Below are 27,832 nucleotides of genomic sequence, written 5' to 3'. Positions count from 1 at the left end.
TTTTTTTTATTCAGAACTATGCAACCGGGTGAGGCCGCAATATCTTTAATTTGTTCAATTGATTCCTTGTGATGTGACCTAATGATTTCTATTCTAGTAGGACACACAATTTTTTCATTGGATTTGGAGTCAAAAGAAACTCCTGACAAAATTAATGACAAAAAACATTAAATTCCAATCAAAAAAGCACACCCTCCTTGTCTGATGTAGTTATAATATCCGGCAAGAATAGTTTGTCAATGGGTCACATGACATGGGTCAGAGGAGAATGTGTGTGTGGAGCCCCCTGCTGGCACATTAATGAACTGTTAGTTGGAGCTCTAATATAAAAAAGTAGAATAATTATCACAACACAACAGGTGCCCATATAAAAAGGAGTTGTTGACATTCTTTATTTATCACCCTCTAACTCCCGCAGCAACAATGTACACAAATATAATTATCTCACTTACAAAGAAAAGACAGAACCAGTGCAGAATGTCAGTCACCATAAAGTCCATAACTACATTCAAAGATCTTTTCCTAAAACACAAAGATAAAGTACAGCAGGTTACACAATCAGCAGTTCTCTCCACCGTCACTCCGGTTTCTTTTTTTAATAAATCAATACACAGGCACAACAAAAACTCAACACATGACAGTCAGCTGTAGTGATTCTCAAAAACAGGAAGTGAAGCCTCTGCTCACACAATGTAAAGTACTATGGGATGAAGTGGTTAGGCATGATGGGTAATAATAACATGTGATTGTTATTTTTAAATGTGGAGAATTACATGAACTACATGTTGCTAAATCCACCGCGGGGCATAAACAGAAGGGCAACCATGGCAACCATGCTCGGGGGGTCTTCTTCGCTGCTTTTGGTGTATTTTGTGGCGCCACTTACAGGCCCCGCAAATATGGGTTAGTGCTAGATCGTATACCTCCTGGCTATTAGTAACATTAAAAAAAAAATGACATCTCACAAGAAGAAAAGCACAGATGGGATTTAACACTCAGAAAGCCACTGAGTGCGTTTGATTTCGGATTACAGTGACACACACAGTATGAGGTTTATTATTTTTTTTAAAAGAGAGGTTTTTTAGGAGTGTGCTCCTTCTCACTCCTGTTCACTGTCCTCCGGATTCCTGCAGGACTCCAGAGTCGCAAAGAGCCCATGCTAAATTAAATTAAATGTGTCTACTTTTACTACCAGATGTGCAAAAGTTGCCGACTTCTCATCCACGATTACGTCACTTCCGCCGCCTAAAACCCAGGAGGTATACGATCTAGCACTAAACCCCGGCTTATTTACTCGGTCTCGTGTGAACGGAAGACTTTTTTGATATCGTATTCGGTTCGTTTGCGTGTAAATGGGGTCTTAGTACTTTGGTGGAGAAGAGTATAAAAGTCTGAATGCTGATGAGTTAACAACAATACTTAAAAGTTCTGTGATTTAGTGTTTTGAGACAGAAGAGCAACATTAACTGGAATCAGCAGCAGTGACAGAGGGCCTGCCCTAAAAGAAAATAAATCAGCTGACAGGGAAGATAAACTATTTACATCAACTGTATAATTTATAAATACATTTTAAGTATAAATTAGAAAAATAAAACAAATACTACTGTAGTTCAATCAGCTACTGCTACTCTCATTTTTAAAATGATTATTAACCCTCTGTATATTTGGTGAAAGTATATTAAAAAAAAAAGGCACAGCAATGAATTGGAGCGATTTATCCCTGCAAATGTCTACCAGTCACAAAACTAAATCCCCACTTCAACAGAAATTAAAATATAAATTAACGTTCTAACCTTTAAATGAAATACAAACAATCCCCACACTCAAACAGCAGCTACACTAGCATCACCAGTTACAACTTCTTAAATAAATTAAGGCTTGTTTGCGTAACGTCATCAAAGAGAGCACTTGATTTAACTCTGCTTTCTATTCTTCAGGCAGCAAACATCGTACAGTCGCTTTCAAACATTCAGAGAAACATCCAGAGCTCATTCGGTTTTCTGCTGAGAGCTGTACCGGGAGTCCGTTTTTTAACAAGCAGAGCTTCTTTTGAGGGTTTCAAACATAGCTCTGAATGTCTACAGTCATTTTTTTTAATTCACGTTTAAATACTAAATTTGACTTTTGGACTCGACAATGCTCGAAAATTATTGAAAATGTTCGGCTCACCGATTCAGCAATACGGTTCAACAAACAGTATAGTACTAATAATATTAGTGTATTTTTATCTCTATCTGCAACTGTGCAGAAAAAACAGGTTTGAAGAGATGAATAGACCTGCAGGAAGAATCCACATCTGAACAGCATTTAAATATTGATTCAGAATGTCAACGATATAAATGAAGCCTACACATTTTCCGTGAACTGTAGTATTGATCTAATGCTCGGCAAAAATGGAATAAGTATGTTTTCCTGTCTCCTCTCTTCCATTAGTCTCTAAATGTACAGCAGGTCTCGGCCCTGCGTCGCTGAGCTCCCAGCAGCCACCTGGGCCTCGGACTCCGCCTCCTCCCCCTCGTAGCTCTCGTACACGATGGGCTTGGGGCAGCTGTACGGGTGGCCGTTGTCGTCGAAGAAGCGGCGGAAGGTGAACTCGTAGAAGGCGTGTTCCGGGTGTTTTCCGTTGCGGAACCAGCCGTTGAGCGTGTCGTTGAGGTTGTCCTCTCCGTCGCTGTCGCTGCTCCACATTTTATCGGGGTCCACGGGGTCGAAGTTGGAGGTGTCCGTGGCGTGAGCGATGGTGGGGACGTACGGCGCCGCCTGCTGCCGCAAGTCGCTGGAGAAATCAATGTTCTGGAAGAAGGGATGAGCTTTGATCTCGTCGGCGCCGCCCCTCCCCACGCGGTCCTCCGGGCTGCGGCACAGCTTCACGATGAGATCCGACGCCTCGGGGCTGAGCTTGGCCAGCGGGGGAATGTTCAGCATGTTCTTCCAGTTTATCACCTGGTGACAGAGAGACGACAGTGAGGCACAATGCAGACTGAAGACACGTCACATTTCTCTGAGGGAGCTTCACATACCTTCATCTGCGTCTCCACAGGCGTGTTCGCCAGGAAGGGAGGCTGTCCGACAACCATCTCATACAGGATGACGCCCACACTCCACCAATCACACAGCTGGGTGTAGCCTGCAGGAGATTTAGGACATTCCTACATCAACAACATCTGGGAGGCAATGTTTTAAATCAGGGGTGCCCAAACTTTTTTCACCGAGGGCTGGGCCGCTCACTAGAGGTATACTGCCTCATACGTTCAGTTATAAGTTTGCAAAATTTATTAAATGTAGGTACATTATTCTTGTGAGTGTTGGCAGCTCATCGCTTCAACCAGAAACCTCAAGAGTGATTATAATAAGGAGAAATAGGAAGGGTATATTTCAAGCTTGTTATGTAAATAAAGGGCCCATGTCGTGCTTTTCTGGTTATCACCCGTCCCCTTGTGTGTTATGGAGCTTTTTAAACCACATCAGGTCAACTCAAGGTCAACTCAAGGCCCGGGGGCCAAATCAGGCCCGTGGTGGATTTAATTTCGGCCCGCAGGATAATTTCTAATTACTATTAGATCTGATCCGCCGGTATATTGCACGCACACCTTCACTCCATCCTGATGATTTCCTCAGCTCAGAGCCTGAGCCCAAACATTGATGACCTTGCACCCAAGATGAGATGCCAAGTGTGGATTTAGGACAGAGAGAGAATACACATACTATACAGAGATGCTGTGAGAAACCAATGTGAGTTTGGAACATTGAACAATATAAATCTATTCTAGTAGACCTCAACAATGGAATTATGATCAGTAGAAATGGCCATGACATGGGACCTTTAAATAATTGGGCTTTTTGTTATCAACAAAGATTTGTTTGAACATTTTTCCAACTTCAACTGACTGAATTTGTTTGAAAAGATGTCTCATTAACACATGAATACTGTGTGATATATTTGTACATATATATTTAAGAAGTACAATATAAGACAAGCACAAGTTTAATCTGTGGGCCGTATTCCATTATACTTTTTTAATGTGCTGAGGGCTGATTCAAAATGGTCCGCGAGCCGCATTTGGCCCCCGGGCCGTAGTTTGGACACCCCTGTTTTAAATGTTACATTCACTTTTGAAGATACATTCTGTTATCTGTCAAGAATACAAATGAATAATGAATTGCATTCAAATCAACATTGCAGCTTAACATAAAGCAATGATCGTATGACCGTAATCAAACAAATGTTATTTACTTTATGCTTCTTGAGAAGACAGTTAGCTCCCCTATATCCTTCAGTCCTTGTTCAACCTTTAGTATAACAAGACAATACACATTCTGGAGAGACACTAGTAATACAGTGAGTTTCAGGGTATCCTCTGTACCTGTTCGGAGCAGCACTTCTGGAGCGATGTAGTTGGGCGTGCCGACCAGAGAGTGGGCCAGACAGCGCTGGTGCTCCCGGGCCTTCCTCCGCTCCAGAGGCTTCAGGCGCTCCGTGCAGCGGCAGTCCGTCGCGTCCTCCCACTCCTTACTGAAGTCCATGCTGTCCTGCCTCACGTGGTCACCTGGAGACACACCAAACATCATTAAACCCATCAGCTGGGTTCTGTTTTCACAGGCATGTGAATTCATAAAAAGAAGGGTGTCAATGTAAACAACTTGATATGCTCCCTACATTTAGTATTTTCATGATTTCCATAATATTCACTGAATGACTTTCACGGTCTGGTCAGTTTTTGAAAGCTAATAGGGACTTTTTGGTATTGAAATGCCGACACACCCCAAAATCTTATTCATTTCATACTGAAAGGACAGCAAAAGAGACATGTATTCCTGGCAGGAGGAACATGCTGACAATTATACAAAGCTACTTGTGTTCTACTGAGAATACTTTGAAATATTTTTTTAATTACTTATATATCTAGGGATGGGTACCGATCCCCGGTATTAAACGGGCCCCGGGGCTGAATTATTAAAGACCGTGGTACCGTTAAGCTCCGACGTTATCGCTCTTTTTATCGGTACTGGAGACATGTAAAAAATATATGTCATATGTATTATTGCTACACAAACATTATATCGCAGTATTTTTGATCTTTCCAATCCAGACGAGAGATCTTTCTCCCCCATCTGTGTGCGAGGGGGCGGGGCAGTTTATACACACCCACCCACCCACCCACCCACCCACCCACCCACACACACACACACACACACACACACACACACACACACACACACACACACACACACACACACACACACACACACACACACACACACACACACACACACACACACACACACACACACACACACACACACACACACACACACACACACACACACACACACACACACACACACACACACACACACACACACACACACACACACACACACACACACACACACACACACACACACACACACACACACACACACACACACACACACACACACACACACACACACGGCGGAGAGAACGCGCTCCGAGGTGTGGTTAAACTTTACCCGTCTCGATGTGGACAATGCTCGTTACCTAAAGTGCAATAAGAATTTAGTATCTAAGGGCGGCAACACGAGCAATTTGTCTAAACATTTAGCAAAAGTGCTCCACATCCAGACGCAGGAATGTCTTTCTAGCTCTAGCCCCGATCCACGAGTAACGTTTCCACCTCAGGTGTTATGTATGCTAGCAGCAACACACGGAGTTAACTCAATGATACAAACATGGGTTAATGATTAGAGTTATTTTTTTTGTTAAAGTTTTAGCTATTCTGTTTACAGTTCTATCATCAGATTATTTAATACGATTTGTTAAAACATTGTTTCTTTTGATAATAAAAAGCAATTTAATTTTTTTTCACAATTTGTTTAACTTATTTTTTCTCTCCAAAATAACCGATAAGAGTAAAAAGTAAAAAGACCGGACCGATAAGCGCTATGGATAAAAGTAGTATTACCGTTAAAACCTTAACGATAGTGTTTCCCATACATTGATTTATTTGTGGCGGGCCGCAAATCCCCACAACTTGATGAACTTGTAGATTTAGAGAGAGACCTCCATTTTTATGGCTTATTATACCATGCCTTGTTTTAGTTTTTATATGTTGACATTTTGTCATTATGCTACATGTGGTCCAGCGCTCTAATACACTCTTTTCGTAGAGGGTGAATTAAACACTCAAGTTGAACCGTTAAATATAATAAAAGTAACACCCACCACTCTGGTAATACTTGGAGTCGTGCGTCCAGCGGAAGCCGGTGCACAGGCCGAAGTCGGTCAGTTTGATGTGTCCGTCCCGGTCTATGAGGATGTTGTCGGGCTTGATGTCTCGGTGGATGAAGCCCATCTTGTGGACGCTCTCCACGGCGCAGGTGAGCTCGGCGATGTAGAACTGGGCCAGTTCTTCTTTGAAGATTCCCAGCCGGATGAGGAGGCTCATCATGTCTCCTCCGGGGATGTACTCCATGACAAAGTACAGGTTGTCCCTGTCCTGGAAGGAGTAGTAGAGACGCACCACCCACTCGTTGTCGGCCTCGGCCAGGATGTCCCTCTCAGCCTTCACGTGGGCCACCTGGTTCCTCAGCAACACGTCCTTCTTGCGGAGCGTCTTCATGGCGTACAGCGCTCCGGTGTCCTCTTTTCTGGCCAGGCACACCTCCCCAAACGCTCCGATGCCGAGCATCTTGATTCGCTTGAACATGGATTTGTCCATCTTGGCTCGCTTTAGCCGGATGTAGTTGGACTCTTTCTGGCAGAGCATCATGCGCATCTGCTCCTGAGCTTCTGAAGACAAGCCCACCTGAGCACAGGGCAGTCAAGAGTGATTCAAATGGCCCAGATCATGTCAACAAAAAGGTTGAATTTAAAACACAAATGGAGTCCTGGGTAGAATAAGTTATAAACTGGCATTAAGTTAATCATCTGAGGACACGGTGCAAACATGCTGTTTTTCCCTCATGAGCTATAACTTCAATTTAGTCCAAAGCAAAGATGTGTGAGATGGAGTGGCATGCGTTTCCTTTGGCCACATGCTGCATTATGCACACTTATAAAAACACTAGACTCTTATCAATAACAACTTGAATAACTGAAGTGTGTGGACTACTCTGTGTCACAAGACAGCACAGATACCTTTACCTTTTTAGTTCAGCTGTTAGTGACCGCAAGGAGAGAGAAGGAGAGAAAGAACAGCTAAGAAATATAGCATGAAAGAGACACGTATAATACAGCGATGACAGCAGGGGGGAAAGAGTAGAAAGTGTTTCTTTAGGCGGCAACATTTGTATTTAATTAACTTCATAAGAAATGATGTGATGAAGGATCTTCCTCACCCTTTGCATCTCACTTTCCAGCTGCTTCCTCCTCCGAATCCTCGTCTGGTGGTTCTTGAGGATGTTCTCCACATGCTGCTCCATGAAGAACTTGAAGGCCTGGGGGGAGTACAGAGCGACTCGTCCTGACTCCCCTCTCGGCTCTTCGTCCCTCTTGTTGCGACGCACGGGAACGGGTGACGTCGTGATTTGCTTCTTCTCCTTCTCCGTCGCTGTGGCGCTTTCTGTGGTTTTGTCCCGGGAGCTGTCGTTGCTGCTGCTCTCCGCCTCAGCCGCCTCCTCTCGGCCTGAGTTGCGCTTGTTGACCCCCGGGTCGTAGGCAGGTGGGGCGGATGCAGCCTGCTGTTGGAGGAGATGCTTGGGGTAAGGTGGAGGGGGGCCCTGGTAGCTCGGGACCTCTGCTACAACAGGGATTTGGGGTACAGGGGCTGGGGGTTCTGGGTAAGCAGGAGCAGCTTGAAGGGGTGGGGGCGGCTGCTGCATCCATGGAGGGTGCGTGGGGGCGACGGCAGTGTGGAGCTCAGGTTTCTGCACACGGATGCTTTTGACCGGCTGCAGGATGGGGGCCTGTGTGATGGCCGTGACGGTGGTGGCGGAGGGCTGGGAGCTGGACTGGTGGGCCGCCCTGCTGTTCAGCTGGTGGTTGTTGAAGGAGTTGGAGCGGGGTGGCACGTTGTGTTGCCACGACGGAGACAGGTCCTGGGTGCTACTGTTCCCAGAGGGCTGGCTGGGGGCCCAGGACTGAGGAAGACCTATGTTGTACAGGTCAAGGTTGTAACTGTGCCTGTTGGACACCATCATGGACGTAGGGATGTTTCCACCGTTGGCGTACGAGGGAGAGGAGGCGGGTCCTCCTGAGTGCTGATCAGTGGGACTGTGCCTGCTCTGGTTGCCCGCGTACGGAGGGGGGGGCTGTCTGCTGCCGGGCGGGATGTAGTCCGGCTGGGCGGAGCCATTCTGAGACCAGCTGGGGGGGGGGAAGGTGAACTTGTTGCCCCCAGAGCTTTGCATTATGATGGGTTGGTGACCCACAGGGACCGGGCTGATCCCACGCTGATTCTGAGGGGCTGATGACTGGTACCCGTCAGGCCAGGCCCCCTGAGGCCCCGGAGAGATGCGGGCCCCGAGGTAATCCATGTTGCCGGAGTAGCGCTTGGTTGATGGGTCCCAGGATGATGTATTAGGCATGGCGCAGCGGTTGGGAGGAGGTGTGACACTGCGCACCTGAGGCGGGAGGGGAGGGTTCACTCTCTGGTTGTTAGCGGGGGGAAAGGAGGGAGGGGGCCCCGGGCTGTCTGAGCGGTATATCACTCCATCCACTATGACGTGACGAGGGGCCAAAGACTCCTTGGAGCCTTTCCAGCTCGGCCTCCTCAGCACAGGCTGCGAGATGTGAGAACCTCCTACAGACACACACAAAGGAAAATAATACAATTAGTTATAAATCTTTGAAACTAAAATAAACTATGTTTTTTTACACACTTTAAAATGTGTAAAATGCCTACATGAACACAAATAAATGATGTCCTCTCACACACCAGAGTCCTGTTCACAATACAACATTTTTAAAAAACGTAGAATTTCCTAAATCAAAGTCGTATGTTTACAAGAAAAAAACACACATTTAGAAGATTAAAAAGATAACATTGGTAAATTAACAAGAAAAAAGTCCTTTAAAAAACTTGAATATTCTCTGAGATCATTATTACAAAATGCACATGCACTATTTTTTTTTTAAATCCACCAGTATTGATTAAAAAAGAAGAAGGAGTACAGCTGTAAAACATGACTTGTCAAAAGATACAACAACAAAAGGAAAATAATGTTGTTGTTTTTTAAATAAAAGGTGAAGCAAACAAACCTAAAAATACGTAATGATACCAGCAGTGCACCTGTCGATGCAGTATGTTATCATGATTGAAAACTAGGGATGTAACGATATACCGAATATCGCGGTAAATAAACTTCCCAATACCGTCGTGAGACTGACAAAATCTACCGCGATTTAAAAAAAAAATCGTGTTTTTTTTTTTTTTAAAACACTTTTTTTTTTTTAAACCTTTATTTAACCAGGTGGTCCCATTGAGATCATCGATCTCTTTTTCAAGAGAGACCTGTCCAACATGGCAGCAAGTAGGTTACAACATGAAAATAAAACAACAGATAACACAAAAGGACACCGTATTTACAGGGCTACATTTACACACCTAGAGACATTGACAAGTATCAACCATATATTTATATCTCGCCATGTCAATAAGCCTGGCGTTAGACTTTTTCGCTGTCCGTCATTTTGACAGACAGGATCGTAAAATATCCGTCATAATCCCTTATTACCCGTCAGGTCTGAACAGTTCACGATAGAGCATGCTCGTGAACTGTCAACGGGGAGGGGGGGGGGGGGGGGGGGGGGGGCGGTGGGACGCGCACAGTGTGAAGCAAAACCTCCCAGACATGTATTGATCTGTACGGCAAAGTACGGTTTGGGAACTATATCATTTCCTTTTGGACGGCATGCATAACACGGCATAACACCAGAGCCTCGCTGCGGGGAAACGTTGGCGCTGTTCCGAGTTTGTTCTAATCTGTCAAAATGATAGACTGCTTTCAGATTTTTCCGTCATTGTTAAATAAAATATTCGGTTAACGCGACCACTGGTGTCCCAGCAACATCAGTACCAAGCGACAGAGTTGTTTCCAGAGCAGGGGATATTGTAAATGCCCAAACATCCCAGCTTATAAATACCTGGAAATGTGGACATTCTCATATTCCTAAAAACCTGTCTGATGATGCTGAGTGAGTGAAAAACTAAAGTGAAACTTGATTTATTTTATTGCAGGGTCTGATTATTAAATGTCCTTGTTTATTTGTGAGATGCAGTGGCATAAAGAAAATGCTTACTTTGTTTGGTAGTACCATTAGGTACAAAAACACTGGTTTTCTTGTTACAGTCTGTTACTGTCACTTTGTTTTTGACACTTTAAAATACTGCTATCCTACAAAAAGGCTGTAAAACTCAGATTTATTATGTAATAAAGAAACATTTTCCGAGTAAAAAAATGTTTTATTGAAAAAAAAAAATTATGATTTTTTCTTTTCTTCCCTTTATTATTCAATATCGCGATAAATACCGTACCGTGGACTTGTTATCGCGATATTATCGTACCGTGAGTTTTTGGTATCGTTACATCCCTATTGAAAACAAAAACCTAATTTCCGCTCTACTTTTTTCCATTACGTGACACAGTGACTCATTCTTTTATTGTCAGCATGTTTTGTCCTTTCTTTAAAAGCAAATGTTCCAAATCCTGCCAACAATATCAAGGTTAGATGAAAACGCCCGGAAAGGGAATAATAGAGGAAGCCTAGCATTGAGTCCCAGTGGACAGTTACATACCTGGGGCTTTCAGACCGGTAGAGTTGGGGTTGGCAGCAAGCTTCTGTTCCCTCATCGGGTCCTGGTAGATCACCTTACCACTGTAGTCTATAACTGCCCCCATACTGCGACTGTTGCTCTGTTTACAAAGGCATAAAAACAACAGTCAACATTAAGAGTTTGGGCAATCAAAGCTTGACAGAGCGCAGATGATCTGTGAATACATTTATTGCTTGTTTTGCTAACAGTTCATTCATGCATCTTTACAGTCTTGAAATGTCATGTAGGGCCAAAAGAGTATTTTACTTATGGATTTATCTGTAGTTTATTTTTGGGATTATTCAATTCATTGTTTTGCCAAAACAAACAGTCAAAAAGCCAGAGATATTCAGTTCACAATGAAATAAAATTAATTCTGACATTTGAGAAGTCCTAACAAGAGATTGCTTTGTTTCATTATTCATTTATAAGAACAATGGCAAATTTTCTTTAATAGTTATTTACGAAATAAAGATTTGCTCCAACTAAAAATAGTGCCCCCTGCATATGCCAGGGTGCATTCTCTGTGTCAAAACAAGTGGCGACTGCCAACTAAAAAAGTACTTTGTATTGTCACTTGACAAACTCGAAATTCCACTTTGCATATTTCTCATATTTCAAATAATTCTCCAGTAAACAAAGCTCACTTGGCTCTTATTCTCTATAACAGAGTAATGTTTAGAATCAAATTCCTCCACATTCCTTCACAAACACCTGTCTGAGTGACAAATAAAAGACGAAAACATCTTACCTCGTCGAACCCAGCGCAGGGAGGTTCCAGAGACATGTGTTTGTTCCCCTCAGGTCCTGAAGTACTCGGCTCATTGGCAAAAGGCATCAGGGACTTGCGGATCTCCTGTAAGGCCTTGTGGTAGGGGTGTTTGGGGTTGCTGCATCGCCCCTGTTGCCTTGAGTCCTCCGGAGGCATTTTTACAGCTCCTCCAGAGTCTGCTTTAGGGGGGTCCGATTGTCTGGATAAATTGCGCAGACTGTTCCTTATTTCCTGCAGCATGTGTTGGCTGTTGGCGCTGTAGTTGCTGGCAGGAAACGTTTTGGGTCTCGCCTGTCTGTATCCTTCGGGTTTCTCCCCTCTCTTCATGTAAGAGCATGTATGATGACGATGAAGGGGATGAAGAGGATGCCACTCAGTCCAGCGTAGCAGTAAAGGGTAGCAGGATGTCTGCACTCACATCTGCATGCTGCTGACAGGAATGTACAATATGAGATGAGCAAGCGACCAAAACACACGTCATGTTAACAAACAGGTTAGGCATATATGATGTGTGGAAGTACTAATTTACAGATAGTATCAGGTAAACAATAGCAAAGATGAGGCAAACTGTATGATGAACCTATATTGTTAACCAGTGGTGTAAAGTAATTAATTAGATTAACTCAAGTACAATTGAGAAATATTTGCTACTTTGTCCTTCTAGCAAATCACAAATCTGGTGATACCAATCACAGGTAAATTGTGTACTTTTATTCCACTACATAATATAAATACCTTCACTTACTTTTCAAATGTGGATTAACTATATGAAATAGAAAACACTTAAGACTTTAGTAACTTACACCTGGAGTAACATCCACAAACTACACTGCAGCATATAGTCATTAAAACTATCTGCACCTTTACCAGCTTTGATAACACTTTAATGCATCAATATTTATAATCAAAACAAATCATATATTATTTTGAAATGGTACATTTGCATAATTATTAATCAAGTAATTTAGATGCTTGTACTTTTGCTTCATTGGGATTTTGAATTCAGGATATTACTTAAAGCAGAGTATTCCTACACTTTGGTACTCCTAGTTTTACTTAAGTAAAAGGTCTGAGTACTTCTCCCACCACTGATTCACGTTAAGGTTCTCTCGTTATTCAAACCTTAAGGTTAAGAAAGATTCCTCAGAATAAAGACTATTCCCAAAACAAAACACCTGTCTGTACACTTGCTAGCTTCGTTAGCAGCACAGGCTAACACACCGCTACACTACAGCTCATTCACGAGTGGTGTAAAATAAAATGCTAGAGTTGTTTCACATATTCACCTAAATGACTTATACTTATTAACCCAATGTTCTCCCAATATTACAATTTAACTTTGAATATAATCCAATAGTGCAGAAGCACATCCATGGCCTGTGTAAAAGGCATCCATTTGCTGCTATGCTAACTAGCTGCTAGCTCGGAACAGCAACAGTTAGTTAGCCGTTAGTCGCGTCTGACAACTTACCGATATCTGTAAAATCCGCTTTCTTTTGACACTTGTACTTCTTTGGCAACGACCGATATTTTCCTTGACCTTTAACGGAAACAAGGACGTACAACTTTAACTTAAAATGTCCTGGTCCTGTTGCCCTGGCTGTTCCTAGTCGTGTTGGATTCCTGGGATGTCTGAATGACAAGTACAACACAACAGAGAACGGTTCACACGAAGAAGGAACGCGACACACTTCCGGCAATGGTGGATTAAACAATAAAAGAAGGAAATTAACTCATGAGTGTTTTTGTTTTAGCATTTCTTTTTAAATCCTGCTGACAGAAAACACACGTATTTTTCAGGGACATTTAAACACAGGTCACAAATAATACAACTGTATGACCGTGGTAGTAAGTACCAATCTCCTTGAATTTGTATCTTTACCCCATTTTCCTTCAAAACAACTCTGGGCCATGGATTCAGCTGTAATGAAAAAGTATTTAACCACTTAATATGAAATGTACACAGTAACTGCAGCTACAATATTTGTATTATTGAGTACTGGAAGGGGGGTATTGTTAGATTCTGTGACGATCAAAAAATAACAACTAAGGAAAAGTAAATGGAGGATTAAGATGGAAACACTTGTACAACGCATTGCACACAGTAAAATGTAGCCTCTGCATTTAACCAACCCTAGTTTTAGGAGCAATATGAACTACATTGGTTTCTTATTTTGAATACAAAACCTTTAATGGACACATTAGACATCTATATAAGGCATTTTTATTCATTTATTTCAAAACGTTTTAAATGAAATCCATACAAAAGTACTGTAGAGTTGAACTACTGTTCGTGGAATGATCTACAAAAACCTAGATTCATTGATGAATCCATCCAGAAATGCGCAAAAATACTGTGTATGCACCATTTTATGACATGACAAATTCACAATTTAGACCAAAATGTCAACAGTAGACTTTTGAACACAGTTTTTTTTAGGCACCTTGTTTGATCAAATGAGACAATGCGGTGACAGCAATTGACGGCAAATAAAGAGATCTTGTTCAGTACAGAAACAACTCTTCTAAACAGGGACTTGTCTGTTGACAAAAATTGCTTCCCCGTCAGTCCCGCAGACAAGACATTGTCCAAGTACATCCAGGCTGTTGACGGACAGCGTCTGGCTGGGCAACATGTGAGTCGTCTCCACGCGGCCTTTACTGGAGTCTCCGCTCAGCCACGCGCTGATGAGGGACTGGTTTCCTCCAGCCGGGGCCATCGCACTGCGAGATATCATGCTGTTGTTCCTGCCACCTGGAAAACAACAATGAAACAATCAATTAACATTTTAGAAGATAATTCTGAACATAATATCTCTTGAAGGAGTTTTTGTTTTGGTTTCTTTCTTAGCTGGATTACTGGAAAACAACTGGTCGAATTTTGATGAAACGTGGGGAGAGGGTGAACCATGGGCCAAGGTTCACAATGTTATTTCAGTCTAAGAATTTCATATTTGTACATATTCACATGATAATAAAGTGTATTGTGGTTTTATTAAATGTATGTTAAGTATGTTAAATAGTTTTAGTATTGAAGTACATAATACATGCACAACTTAGATGATGAAGTTCCAGTGAGCCCTTTTAGTTTGTAGCATTTTGCTCTGCCAGCGTTTTAGCTCAGCTCAGCTGTCTCATTGTTTTTGTTGTTGCTCTGACAACCAAAACATTACAGTCACAGTTGTATGACTAATACATTAAATACATATTGTGATTAAAATGTAGTGTTTAATCAAATGATTGTGCTGCAACTGCAAACTTTTAATGCAGCAGCTTGCAGATAAGATCTTGCCTTGTAAGAAGGAGGGCATGTCTGACTGTGCGGACGTCTCCCAGTGCAGCAGTGAACCGTCCTCTGAGCAGGTGAACAGATGATCTGGGTTCGACGGGTGGAAATGGACTTCCCACACTGTAAAGAAAAGCAAAGAAAAACCGTACATCAATATTAAAAAAAGCCATTGCCAAAGAGAACGATAATTGAACATAGTTAGTAGGCAATTTGATTCAACTGCCTATAGAAAAAAGGTTCCTTGCTTTGATTTAAAAAATAAAGAATGTGTCATACACAAAACAATTACAGTGAAGATATTCCTTTCTTATTCACGTTGAAAACCAGTGTTAAACTAATGATAAATACAAATGTAAAAATCAATGTTCAAGCATTTCTTTACCCCACCTTTGATGTGTTCAAAACAAAAACTGTAATACCTTTCCCTTACCCCCTACCAACAGAAATAAGAAATCCAACTAAACTCTTACTTTCAGCAGAGTGAGCCTCCATGAGTGAGAAGGGTGCGCTGCCTTGTCTTATATCCCAGACACAGAGCATGCCGTCCTGCCCCCCCGTGGCAACAATGTGCTGCTGGTTGGGATGTCTGTCCACACAGTGCAGAGGGACTCTATCCCCTGACCTGGAAGAAAAATACGTTATTATGAAAGTCAGATCAGAAGAACAAATGTGGAGAAATGTGATTTTTGTTCGTGGAAATCTTACAAGGAGAGAATCTGGGATGGCGAGTTGCTTTGTTGTCTGAAGTCCCACAGCTTGAGTTGGCCGATTGAGTTCACCGTCAAAATCTCTGTGGTCCTCAGGTAGGTCACAGCATGAATCGTGCTGCTGTCCGCATTCTCTGTCAAAGTACAACAAAATACACATTAGACAAATTATAGTGTCCAACTCTTATGATCTGGAGATGTTATGATATTCTAAACCCATGCAAAAAAAATTAAAGACTGTTTTGAATTTGTTTTGGGGCTGTGTGCTTTTTGTAATGATACTAGTATTACTTGCTCTAATACTAATAGTAACAAAAACCTTTACTTTTTTCATTCAATGAAACCAAACAGCAGCAAAAAGTAAGACAGGAGGAAAACCAACACAACTAAACACACCATTAGACAAAGGTACCAATTAAGAACAGATCAACCCTTCATAAAATGTGAAAGTGCATAGGGAGTGATTCACATAAAAGCCTATTCATAAAAGTGTGTATTTAAAGATCAAGCTGGTTTTGCAGGCTTCACATCCCTCGCTCTACCAAGTTCTCTCCCGGGATGCCCCCTAAAATGTGCGCAATTTAAAGTGACACTATCATTATGTTAACCTCACCTATGACTCTAACGACTCCCTCCTGGTCGGCTCTGAAGACGACGATCCTTCCATCTTCACCGACCGTGACAATCTCAGGGCTGCTGCACACGACCCCAGTACTGGGAGCATTGTCACATGGGTAACAATGAACTCCTGGCCAACGCTGAGAAACTGATATCGTCTGCAGTCAACAAAGACATTTTTATATTTACCAAACCAGAAGTATGTAACATATCCAGTTTGTCCAACATTCACCTCCTTGAAGTGGAACATATTTGCGTAGCCGTTCCCTGGTATGTTGATGGAATTTAATGGGGACCTATCATGCAAAATGCACTTTTTCATGTATTTTATACATCAACACGTGTCCCCTCTTCTTCATGTCTCTTCTACATCAACATGTGTCCCCTCTTCTTCATGTCTCTTTTACATCAACATGTGTCCCCTCTTCTTCATGTCTCTTCTACATCAACATGTGTCCCCTCTTCTTCATGTCTCTTCTACATCAACACGTGTCCCCTCTTCTTCATGTCTCTTCTACATCAACATGTGTCCCCTCTTCTTCATGTCTCTTCTACATCAACACCGTCCCCTCTTCTTCATGTCTCTTCTACATCAACATGTGTCCCCTCTGTTTAAAGAGACTCTGGAAGTTTCAGGAAAAAAGATTCTCTCTCTTTTTGTCCTGATCCATTTATATAGAAACCTGTCTGAAAATGCGCTGATCAGATTTTGGCCACTTTATGATGTCATAACGATTTTTTTGGCTTGTGTAACCATTAGCCAATCACCAACCAAGGTAACCCCCCCCCCCCCCCCCCCCCCACCTTATCACCTGAATCTCATCCTAGAGCACCATTGTGTTCTTTTTAACTAAATATCTATCAGAGGGGCGTGGGGAGGGGCTCCTTATTTTCATCTAAAGTAACAGACAGAGGCCGTTTCTCAATCTCGAGGAAACTGGCTTCCAAGCCAATATTTCAAGGATGCTACGTCATCGAGTGCTGCCGAAGGACTGTTCCAATCTCCAGCATACTTGGAATTCCACCGAGGCCGCGTCCTTGGTTTGGGGGTAATTTCGAGGCTGCACATGGGTAGACTTCGCGTCCTTCAAATCCCCACAATGCTTTGCGCACGGACCAATTTCAAAAACCCTTGCGGAGAATGGCTGAACCGACGCAGCACACATTTAAATGTAAGTATGTAGTGGCAAAGAACATGTGTTGGTAAATATGTTACTTTGTTACATTTGTTTGTTATCACAAAAAATGTGTTCCGTGAAAGTAAAGCAAGTTCATAATTAGATAGACATCGTGAGGTATTTATTTTTGGTACAGTTTGTGTTGAAACCGTTAGAGAGAGTGGCACACTTGTTAGCCTGTTCCATTCTTCTTCGTTTTCCGTAGCAGTGGCTTGGAAGTATACTTGCTTCGTTTCTGAAGGAAGTGACTTGGAAGAACGCGACTACCAAGCCAGCATCCTCGCGATTGAGAAACGGCCAGAGAATCAGCACTTTGGAAACAGGGCTGAAACAGAGGGGATTATGGGATGCTGCAATGATCTGTTTGGTGTTTGGTTCAGCCAATCAGAGACAGGTTCTGGATATATCTGAGACCTGTGATATATTGATGAAAAACAGTATAATAGGGGACCTTTAAGATATAAATAAAGGTTTTTACAGTAATGAATTACATCTTGAGGACATGAGGATGTGTAACTCTTTCACAATATGCAAATGCTCTCATAAATACAAAGCTAGGTAAATCTAACCCTTAGATATCCCTAGCTAAAATCAAGTTATTGTACCATTTATACTTTCATACAATACTCCAGTGTGGAGGTTTAAGGTAAGAATAAACAGCTGACTATCATGTACTGACTTAGACATTTGAAAAAGCCAAAACAAAAATGTATAAAAGTCAAAAGTCAAAGTAAATGTATTGAAAAGCTCTGGAAAGACAATTAACATGTGCAATACATTTAAGGGATTGTGTGGGTATATATATAATACATAAATAATGTTTTTTTCTTTCTTTTCTTTTTTGTGTACATATTTAATGAAAACTGTACAAAATAATTAATGTCATGTATGTTAAAAGAGTCAGGAAAAACCATTAAAGGTAGTGTAGGTAATTTTGGAGAAACCAGCTCGAGTGCGCTAGAATTTGAAAGTAGACAGCTGGAAAAAATCTGCCACTTCCTTCAGACTTCCTTACAGAGCCCCTCCTCCAACACACACAAACGCGCACATGACCAATGAGGGCACGAGATAAGTTTGTGCACAGATGGAAGGCTGACAGGCAGGTAGGCCATCCAGTCATTTTAGCCGGGCCGGCTCAGATGATTGGTCGTGCTTTTTACAGCGCCACGGCTTCCACAGATGACATTTTTTTATGTATTTATTGTCAAAGCATTTGATATATTCATTGCTATCGGGATGTTAAGAGCATTCCATGGAATATAACAAAAAGTGTTTCTGAAATAAATGACATACCCCACCTTTAAGTGTGAAAAAACCTACTTCATTGCAGACATATAGTCATCCTCCATGAAACACTTCTGCATCTGAAAAACATTTTTGCAGGTGCGTACCTGACTGTTTTGGTGGTGGCGGAAGATGGTTACTGCTCCAGTTGACGATGTTGTGACGATTTTGTCTTGGTCCAAAAACTGAAAAACAATGCAATAGTCTTATTGAACGAGGGACCAGAAGAGAAAAAAAGTTGTATCTGCATTTCTCGAAAAATTGTTAGAGCAGCATTTCAGACTAACAGATCAACAAGTATTCTTTTTCTTTAGTATCAACAATGATTAAGATGAGTTTCTTACCTGAAGATCCAGAACATCTCCATCATGCTTGTGTTCACATAAAAGCTGTGGGTCTCCTTCAAATCCATCATCCAATGAAGAGCTTTCAGGAGTCACAATTGACCAAAAGGAAATCTTGTTATCCTATAAAAAAAACCCACATTCATTAGTAATTGATGTACAATTTGAACTTGTTTTAAAAGGTTGTAATGTGAAGCACAGAAGAATAGACAATAATCTAACTGACAGTTATCATAATAAGGAAATGTTTTGGTCACTATGCCATGTATCTCCTTCAATTTAGTAAGAATTAGAAATAAATAGCATGGCTTAAGTGTGTGGTAAGTCTAACATGACATCCCTACAGCTAATATAACATGTGTTTATGCACTAGCTGCATGCCTTAAGGTATATTACACGTTTTAAGTCATGTTTTGAGCGTCTGTGTAACACGCGAAAAAGCCCAAACCACATAGAATGCATACATATTTCGATGAATGTTTGCAGCATCATAATATGACAGACAACTTTCCAACCTCGTTATCCCAGGAGCCAGCCGCAAAGATATCTGGTTGCTGCAAAGTGGAATGAGATACGGGTCGCCATCTGGTTTTACTGATTTTCTGGGACACGTACTTAGCATTTACACTCTCCATTGAAATAGTTTCACACACTTTAAATAAAAAAAAGAACGATTGCTAGTGTTAGCTTAGCATTCGTGGGGAAAACCAAATCCGGAGCGTACGCGCCTCACTACTTTGTACGTAGCTACGGTGGCCCAGCAAGGTCAAACCAGAAAATCAGACGACTTTTCGCTCATTTACTATTAACACGTTTTAAAAAGTTTGTGCGAATTTTCTCAATGTTTGGGGCAAATACATGCTATTTACCTGGTTCTCTGTAATATATAAAATATTAATAATATTCTGAAATTGAATACATATTTAAAAAACTTAATATAATTACAATTAGATCATTATTTTTCTTTTCAAAAATGTTTTTTCAACAGTACACATAGAAAAAAAAACTATAAATATATAGTATGATAATTATGTAAGCCAATAAAATGGATAAATCATTTCCTGAACAGAACATTTTATTATAAAATGAATAAAATAAAATGAACCCCCATTGCATAAATTGTGAAAAATGATATTAATTACTATTAATTATTAACAGACGTATTTACAATAGCTACATACTGTCATTGTTTTAAATAAATAAATAAAAAATCACTAGCTAGTGTCGCACTCATACACTGTTGTCGCACTCCACCTACCGGCCACCGTCTATGCGGCAAATGTAATTGTGAGTAAGCTATGCTCCTTCTTTTTTATTGTACACTTAACCTTAGCTGAGGCTTTAATTTAAAACCATAAATAAAATATGAATAGTGTATTTTTAAATGCCACTGTTGCGTTTCAGGGTGTGTATCAGGAGAGATATCTGTGGATGTCTGGTGACGCGCCCTCTGCTCTGGAGGCTGTCAGCTTCATCGGACAAACATTTGGCGCAGGCGCGGCACTGACAGCTGCTCTCTACTTACTCCGCAAAGCGTGTTTAATAATGGCCTGGAAATCTGGAGGAGTCAGCCACGCAGAGCTTGTCAACAACCTCCGCAGTAAGTCCTAATGTTTTGCACGGTGGTTGCACTGACGCTTTTGTAGAATGTTCTCTGAAAAACGGTGTAGTTTTGAGGCGTGTGCACATGAGGAGGAGGAGTGGCTGCTAGCTAGATGGTTGCTAAGCTATGTTGTTGTTGACCTCGCGTTACCTTTCTCTCCACCCCTTTCCCAAACCATGCTATAGTGGAGCGGATTCACGCCTTATTCCGTTGCTCGAATTAACAGTAAACACACACGTTAATTAAAGTTACAGTTCATTTGGGCAGCTTCAGTTTTGTGTCACGTTAGCTTAGCCTGTTAGCTCTATGTGCGTCATTTGGAACGTTGTAGCTGTTGAAGCTAGCGCTGCTAAGAGCCCTGCCCACATTCATTGATACTATCTACTATAATCTATGTGCCGCTTTTGTATTACACGAATGACACTGACAGCTGGTCAAGTGAGCCTAGTTTCTATAGTGCCATTGTGAGTGAGTGATTGAAAGTGGCAGTTGTTGCTCTACTAAATAACAGAGCATTACTCAGTGTATCACCCTGCTGCCAGACTGCTGCTATCTGGTGCTGAATCCACTGTGGTCGATGCCATCAGTGCCACATTCTGCAGTCAGATGACAGTGCAGTGTGTGTTTAAAATACTTGCTCGGATTTGACATGATAACTTGCCTATAGCAAAATTATCAATATGCTTGCACATCTTTCCCTACACTGTACAGCTCTCCGATTCTAAAAATAGTTGGATTGTAGCCTACGTACTAGAGTTTTCTGTTTACTTTTGCAGTAATTTCTGTGTATTTCGATTTCCTAGTTTATGCACCAAACACCAAATCAAATTCTTGCAAAAATGATGTTCAAAGTTATGACTTTAGCATCAATTTCACTTTCAATATAAAGTGGCTATTTATATTCTATGCAGTGAAGCAGAGCATTGCAACAGATCATTTTACTGAACAGACACATGAATGATTTAAATCTAACCCTCAGTTTGCTTGAACTGGATTTAAGCAGGTCACACACAGGATGCATGCTAATTCACAACTGTTTTCATGTTTTGTGTCCTTCGTACTGGTGTTCAGGACTGGTCGGTGCAGGCAGTTATCCTTCACCCAGTTGCATTTGATTTCAAACCTTGTCTGCATCATGAATTCTATATATCAGCACCCTGATGTGCTTAAGAGGAAATATGTCTCTAAAATGTTTATTTAGCAGGTTTATAACCTCGAAAACAACATCTACGTCCGTTTACTTCACTTGGGGTTGCAAAGGACAACTTTCAATTCTTAGAAAGATTCTTATTGGGAAGGAAACTGCTTGAAATCTGACACTATGGGTTATTTTAATTTCTAAAATCTCTGTGTCCATCTGGCAGCCTGTATGGTTTATTTGTAATGCAACCTTATGCAGCAGAATGCTCTGACAGTGAGCGGGGGGGGAATGAGAAGCGCCCGTTGTGCTTGGCTCTTCCTGCTTTGGGACCAGCTGCTAGATAGATAGGTAGATAGATAGAGAGATAGAGAGGTAGGTAGATTGATTGATAGAGAGATAGGTAGGTAGAGAGATAGATATAGATAGAGAGAGAGGTAGGTAGGTAGACAGGTAGGTAGACAGACAGATAGATAGATATATAAATAGATAGAGAGGTAGGTATATTGATTGATAGAGATATAGATAGAGAGGTAGGTAGACAGACAGACAGATAGATAGATAGATAGATAGATAGATAGATAGATAGAGAGGTAGGTAGATTGATTGATAGAGATATAGATAGAGAGGTAGATAGATAGATAGATAGAGAGGTAGGTAGATTGATTGATAGAGAGATAGATATAGAGGTAGGTAGATTGATTGATAGAGAGGTAGGTAGGTAGGTAGGTAGGTAGATAGATAGAGAGAGAGAGAGAGAGAGATAAGTACTTTATTGATCCCAATTTGGGAAATGTTTGCGTGGCAGCAGCATGAAAAACAAGGCAATGTACATTACTCTGAAGACACAACTTCTTTAGGGAGCCTTTCTAGTTCCTTCTACCACACCATGTAGAGTCAGGAATGGATTAGGTCGTCTACCTTGATATCTGTATATAATACATTTTCTGGAAAATAAATCGAGACGAGTGATTAAAGGTTATAAAGCCAGATGTGTTTTGGGGTAATTCATCCATCATTATCACAGTGACAAAAAATCATGGGGATAAGAAATATTTTCTAATAACACACCACTGATAGTTCTCTAATTCTCAGGGTAAAGATATTTATATTGCACACCCAAAAAGATCCACTAGTCAAAGAAATTGGTTGTGCAATGCCTAATATCAAACAATCTGTCTGTATGTTATTTTTCTCTTATGTCTTTCGAGTTGCTGCAAGATGATGTCATATATTCCCGCCCGGTGTTTAAGCTTGTTCATGTTTCCCTAATAGACAATGACACACTTTTTTTGCATCCACAGAAAATGGCATTATTAAGTCTGACAAGGTCTATGAAGTCATGCTGGCCACAGACCGAGGTCATTTCTCGAGGTGTAATCCGTACATGGACTCGCCGCAGTCAATAGGTACGTGTGCTCACACCCTGGGTTCACTCATGCATCTCAGCACAGTCTGGAACACAGTTTGCTGTCAGAGGGATGAACTAACCTGATCTTTCTTTTCATCAAAAGGCTATCAAGCAACCATCAGTGCCCCACACATGGTATGACTTTAAAACACTCTGACATTTCTGCATCCTGTGAATAACAACTGTGAACGGTCTTTTTAAAACCTTGCTCTCATTCAGTCTCTCAGAAGATAGGAAGTCAGAGAAATACTACTTATAGTTTCCCTTTCTGTGCCAAATCAAACTAGGGCGGGCGATATGGATTTGAATAAATAATAGCAATATTTACCCTGTGTCCATGACGATATTGTATGATTTTCATAAATCATTACACAATAACATTTTAGATAAATAATCATTACTAATATGGATTTAATGATTCAGGGGGTTAAGACAAATAATCAAATGACACCACCTTCATGTAATGCATCCTTTAAAACTGTTAAAAACAAAATATCCCAAAACTTAGACCAAATCAAATCTCATATCAGGATATTGATGGAATATCCATATTTTTTGCCCAGCCCTAAATCCGACCAATTTTGTGTTTTACTATGTCAGTTAACCAAATATATGTAATTTTATATTTTTGTGTTGATTGTTGGCATGTTAGCTTACTTAAATCACCTGTCTGATTTTATTGTATTTTTAAAAAATCCTATTTGTAATGATGTTAACACTCACAGAAAGAGACTCATGCTGATGTTGGTCAGCTAGATGTACTGTGTAGGATTGACCTCGTCTCGTGTGAGATGAAAGCTGGCTGACGGGTTGTGATGCTGTTTCCTCTCCACGTCCTCTCCCTCCACGCAGCACGCCTACGCCCTGGAGCTCCTTCACGACCAGCTGTACGACGGGGCCAAAGCTCTGGACGTGGGCTCCGGCAGCGGCATCCTGTCCGCCTGCTTCGCACGAATGGTGAGCCACTCATGACGGGTAAACACATACCATTTCTCTTTGGTGGAGTTCTGATTGAGTTTGTCTGAATGTGAGGTTTATTGTCGTTGTTGTTGTGTTGTTGTTGTTGTGTGAGCTGAGCCCCGTTACTCCCTCTCTGTTTTACAGGTTGGTCCTAAAGGAAAAGTTATAGGCATCGATCATATCCAGGAACTGGTAGACGACTCTGTAAACAATGTGAATAAAGATGACCCCAGTTTGCTAACGTCGGGCAGAGTCACGCTAATGGGTAAGATGTCTTCGATCAAAGGTCATAGGGATTTTGTTTCTGTTTTCTTTTGGAACTTATTTCAATAACCCTAATCTGAGCTGACATTGAAAGCTCCTCGGTGCTTTCTATCTTCTCTTCAGTGTCGACACAACAAACAGTAGCTCAGTAAATGGGTCTGTGCAGTGTTCAATAATTAAGTAGTCGGTGCCCACTTTCAGCTGCTCTGTCTGCAGGAGGCTGGTAGTGCTAATACTAGACAGTAAGTAGTCATTATCTTTTATGTTTGAAAACTATTTATGACTGATTGTCAGTGCGGGTGGCAAACATTTGTTGAGTATCGGTCGAGTATTTTCCCCTATGTATAAATTGCCAGCTATTTTAATCATTAACTATGCAAAATGACTAAAGATTTTTAGAAGGCTGCTCTACTTTCTACATTGAGTGTACTTTGCAATTTAACATTTAAATTGGTTGGTAAATTACCTACACATAAATAAATAAACTATGAATAGGCAGCAAAAGAGTAGAGGGAAAACAGACATGCAGGGTTTTTTACAGATTGAAAGATTCAGGCTAAAACTTTATTACACTTAAAGGTGGGGTAGGTAAGTTTGAGAAACCGGCTCGAGATACACTTTTTGTTATATTCCATGGAATGCTCTTAACATCCCGATAGCAATGAATATCTGAAGTGCTTTGCCAAAAACCCATAAAAAGATGTCATCTGTGGAAGCCGTGGCGCTGTAAAAAGCACGACCAATCATCTGAGCCAGCCCAGCTAAAGTAACTGGATGGCCTACCTGCCTGTCAGCCTTCCATCTGTGCACAAACTTATCTGGTGCCCTCATTGGTCATGTGCGCATTCGTGTGTGTTGGAGGAGGGGCTCTGTAAGGAAGTGGCAGATTTGTTCCGGCTGTGCATTTTCAAATTCTAGCGCACTCGAGCTGGTTTCTCCAAAATTACCTTATTATTATTAGTTTTTTTGCACACAAGACAAACTATTTGATGTCAAAAAGTAACATCGGAAGAGCTGCTTTGTTTTTGAGACATCACTTCTAACTTAAAAAAAACGTATTCTCAATAGGAAGCTAGATGCATGAGAATAAAGTTGCATGTGATTTTTCTTCTCTATATTACCCTGCTTTATGAAAGCATGATCAGTAGATTAGACAAGGAATGAAAAGCATGGTCACAAACAGTCCCAAAGAAGAGTTGCCAGCACAGCAATCAGTAAAGCATACCAATCTCAACATGGCGCTGTGTGTTTCAGTGGGAGACGGGCGGATGGGCCTCCCTGAGGAAGCTCCTTATGATGCCATCCACGTTGGAGCAGCGGCCCCTAACGTCCCCCAGGCCGTGAGTTTCTATGGATACTGTGAGAGATGATGATGGAGGTCACATTGTCCTTATTTAAACCTTTTGTGTCCTCACAACACTTACTCCTTGTGTCTCTGCCAGCTTCTGGATCAGCTGAAGCCCGGCGGGCGGCTGATCCTGCCCGTGGGCCCGGCGGGGGGGAACCAGATGCTGGAGCAGTACGACAAGTTGGAGGACGGCAGCACCAAAATGAAGCCCCTGATGGGCGTGATTTATGTGCCTTTAACAGACAAAGACAAGCAGTGGTCCAGGTGGAAGTGACTTCCTTCTCCCCCCCCCTCCTCCCTCTCTCTGCTTCTCACAGTGCTAAAGGTGAACCGGTGTGGCGTGGAGCAGGCAACGGATCACAAGAGGCTGCGTTTTGCTGCTTGTTGACATTATTTTTGCTTCTTCCATGCCATACCAGCTAGCTGCACGTTTACTTTATCATTTTTGAATTCCATAGTTCTAAATTAGTTAACTACAACCTGCCGGACTAATGGCATTTGACGTTGTTTTTCAAAACAGCGTTTCCGCCAAGGGGGCTTCTTGCCGTCATTTGGCGCTCTTATTCAGCTCGGAACGCCCTGAACTCGAGTCGAGGGCGTCCAAAAAAATAAATAATTTAAGAGAAGATCGAGAGTTTCTATCGCTTGAAATAACGAGAAGGAAAAAGGACAAGGACATCCTCTGTTGGAGGGGCAAAGGAGTCTGGTGGGATTATTTTCGCCGCCAGCAAAGCGTGTTCCTGTGAAGAAAAAAACAAAACACCGCCGCATCTTCCATGGACCATGCCAGGAGGGGTGTCCCTGTAAAGAGATAGGATAAGGGACGGCGCGATTCAAAATTGTTTGTGTGCAAACGTTAAGAGATAGTATCTATAAGGGACGGCGCAATTCAAAATTCAAGTCACGTGAAACAACATGACGTCTCCCCCCCCGTCCCCCCCCACTCTCGGGGTGGACGCCCTCTCAGCCCTGGTCTGGCGGAAACACTGTTTTGAAACCCAAACATAAAACTAATTAAATGTGTGAAGGCATAAGCTTTGTTTTCAAGAGCATGGCTTCTTCGTCCAATTGGATGCTCATAAAAAACATATCCAAACTGCTTTTTTGTTTTGTTGATCTTCTACTCTGTGAGATGTAGAAAAGACCCTTTAACTGTTCACATGTTACTGTCGTGTTTAAGTTGTGCATGCGATTGACTCAGCATGAATGGAGGTTGGCTGTGTGTCTTTGCATGTTGCTCTTCTTTCCTAACATTGGATTTCTGTTTCTTAGGGATGAACTTTGAAGAGGAAGACGGTCCATAATTCACCCTTTAAGTTTGAACCTGGTGAAACGTGGATGGGGTGCAGCAGCCCATGGCAGTGAAAGCATAGGAAAACTTTCTTTTGTTTAACGACGGACGAGTCTCACGTGGAGCCCACGGAGGGCTGGGGGGGGAAAAGGACTGCTTGAAGCTCGGCACAGAAATATAGCAGAGGGCTTTTAGTTTTTCTTTTCAGCCCTGCATCTTCTTTGGTTGTATGTTGGATTTTGGTTATAATTTTTTTGGGGTTTCAACGTTTGATTTGCAAGCAGCTATTTTTTTACAGTATAACATTGCAGCTGAATGTAAGAAGGACGCCGGACATCAACAAGGAAACTTTAAGATAATCCACCTAGCAACAGCGTGTGTGTGTGTGTGTGGATCATTAACCTGTAGACCTCTCTGCTAACATACGAGCTTTACTCCTAACAGCATTATAGGAACACACAACAACCGAAGAAACAACACTTCCTGTGTCATATGCAGCAATCATTCTATAGAATAAGAAAAGCATCGGGTTGTACTGAACATACTCCAAAGAGAGCCGTGCACACATAACACCGTGCACATCAGGCCCCTGTTGCTTTGTGCCGCTGGTTTCACATTTAGCTATTTTGTGCAGGTGGCTGATACTACATGGGATAGTCACTGCTTTGCCAACATGAAACTCCAACAATATAAAGCAAATGAATGTCTGCGTTCTTGAAATCAAAAAGCACACTTTATTTTGGGTGATGGGATGAGTTTTGGCTTTCACAGTTTCTGGAATGGCACATGAAAATAAAGAGATGCTTATGTTTTTGTCCGCCTATTTTTGTGTGTGCAGGCTGCAAGCTCGGGATTCAAATATATATCATGAATAATAAAAGAAACAGCT

At 41.7% G+C, this 27,832-nt stretch overlaps 3 protein-coding genes across 4 annotated transcripts; 1 reads left to right on the top strand and 2 right to left on the bottom strand.

The window, feature by feature from the left end:
* Positions 1–360: 360 nt before the first annotated feature.
* On the bottom strand, positions 361–13,194 carry lats1 (large tumor suppressor kinase 1). Its single transcript, XM_079642499.1, has 8 exons — positions 12,980–13,194; positions 11,488–11,935; positions 10,719–10,836; positions 7,321–8,723; positions 6,206–6,788; positions 4,365–4,547; positions 3,021–3,127; positions 361–2,943 (listed from the first exon to the last, which is right to left on the bottom strand). Exons 2-8 carry the CDS (start codon positions 11,833–11,835, stop codon positions 2,437–2,439), a joined length of 3,249 nt encoding a protein of 1,082 aa, XP_079498625.1. The 5' UTR covers positions 11,836–11,935; positions 12,980–13,194; the 3' UTR covers positions 361–2,436.
* Positions 13,195–13,727: 533 nt separating this feature from the next.
* On the bottom strand, positions 13,728–19,696 carry nup43 (nucleoporin 43). The gene is made up of 8 exons (XM_079642500.1): positions 19,444–19,696; positions 18,929–19,051; positions 18,692–18,769; positions 16,118–16,280; positions 15,503–15,638; positions 15,268–15,419; positions 14,801–14,917; positions 13,728–14,263 (listed from the first exon to the last, which is right to left on the bottom strand). Exons 1-8 carry the CDS (start codon positions 19,561–19,563, stop codon positions 14,034–14,036), a joined length of 1,119 nt encoding a protein of 372 aa, XP_079498626.1. The 5' UTR covers positions 19,564–19,696; the 3' UTR covers positions 13,728–14,033.
* A 478-nt stretch (positions 19,697–20,174) lies between these two features.
* On the top strand, positions 20,175–27,756 carry pcmt (protein-L-isoaspartate (D-aspartate) O-methyltransferase). 2 transcript variants are annotated; one of them, XR_013802182.1, is made up of 9 exons: positions 20,175–20,215; positions 20,333–20,528; positions 22,974–23,078; positions 23,184–23,215; positions 23,933–24,037; positions 24,185–24,305; positions 25,559–25,644; positions 25,747–25,977; positions 26,925–27,756. XR_013802182.1 is itself a non-coding variant. In XM_079647080.1 (9 exons), the coding sequence occupies exons 2-9, from the start codon at positions 20,360–20,362 to the stop codon at positions 26,935–26,937; spliced, it is 801 nt and encodes a 266-aa protein (XP_079503206.1). In that variant the 5' UTR covers positions 20,176–20,215; positions 20,333–20,359; the 3' UTR covers positions 26,938–27,756. The 2 variants fall into 2 exon arrangements, 1 of the variants encoding a protein (XP_079503206.1); XM_079647080.1 differs by having other exon boundaries at positions 20,176–20,215; positions 25,747–25,916.
* Positions 27,757–27,832: the final 76 nt, after the last annotated feature.

Source organism: Notothenia rossii (genome assembly GCF_949606895.1).
Source record: "Notothenia rossii genome assembly, chromosome: 8".
In the NCBI taxonomy this organism is placed as follows: domain Eukaryota; kingdom Metazoa; phylum Chordata; class Actinopteri; order Perciformes; family Nototheniidae; genus Notothenia; species Notothenia rossii.
Note: the sequence above shows the minus strand (reverse complement) of the source record. Positions and strands in the feature narration are given on the sequence as shown.

Excerpts from the sequence above, each read along its gene's own strand:
- nup43 (XM_079642500.1), bottom strand. The coding sequence starts at position 19,563 with ATGGAGAGTGTAAATGCTAAGTACGTGTCCCAGAAAATCAGTAAAACC. Across the intron at positions 14,918-15,267 it reads GGAGGCTCACTCTGCTGAAA|TGTGGGAAGTCCATTTCCAC; the intron begins GTAAGAGTTTAG and ends TTTTCTTTACAG. Across the intron at positions 14,264-14,800 it reads CATGCCCTCCTTCTTACAAG|GTGGCAGGAACAACAGCATG; the intron begins GCAAGATCTTAT and ends GTTGTTTTCCAG.
- lats1 (XM_079642499.1), bottom strand. The coding sequence starts at position 11,835 with ATGAAGAGAGGGGAGAAACCCGAAGGATACAGACAGGCGAGACCCAAA. Across the intron at positions 10,837-11,487 it reads CCTGCGCTGGGTTCGACGAG|AGCAACAGTCGCAGTATGGG; the intron begins GTAAGATGTTTT and ends CTTTGTAAACAG. Across the intron at positions 3,128-4,364 it reads AGAAGTGCTGCTCCGAACAG|GCTACACCCAGCTGTGTGAT; the intron begins GTACAGAGGATA and ends AATCTCCTGCAG.
- pcmt (XM_079647080.1), top strand. The coding sequence starts at position 20,360 with ATGTCTGGTGACGCGCCCTCTGCTCTGGAGGCTGTCAGCTTCATCGGA. Across the intron at positions 20,529-22,973 it reads GCTTGTCAACAACCTCCGCA|AAAATGGCATTATTAAGTCT; the intron begins GTAAGTCCTAAT and ends TTGCATCCACAG. Across the intron at positions 25,645-25,746 it reads CCCCTAACGTCCCCCAGGCC|CTTCTGGATCAGCTGAAGCC; the intron begins GTGAGTTTCTAT and ends TGTCTCTGCCAG.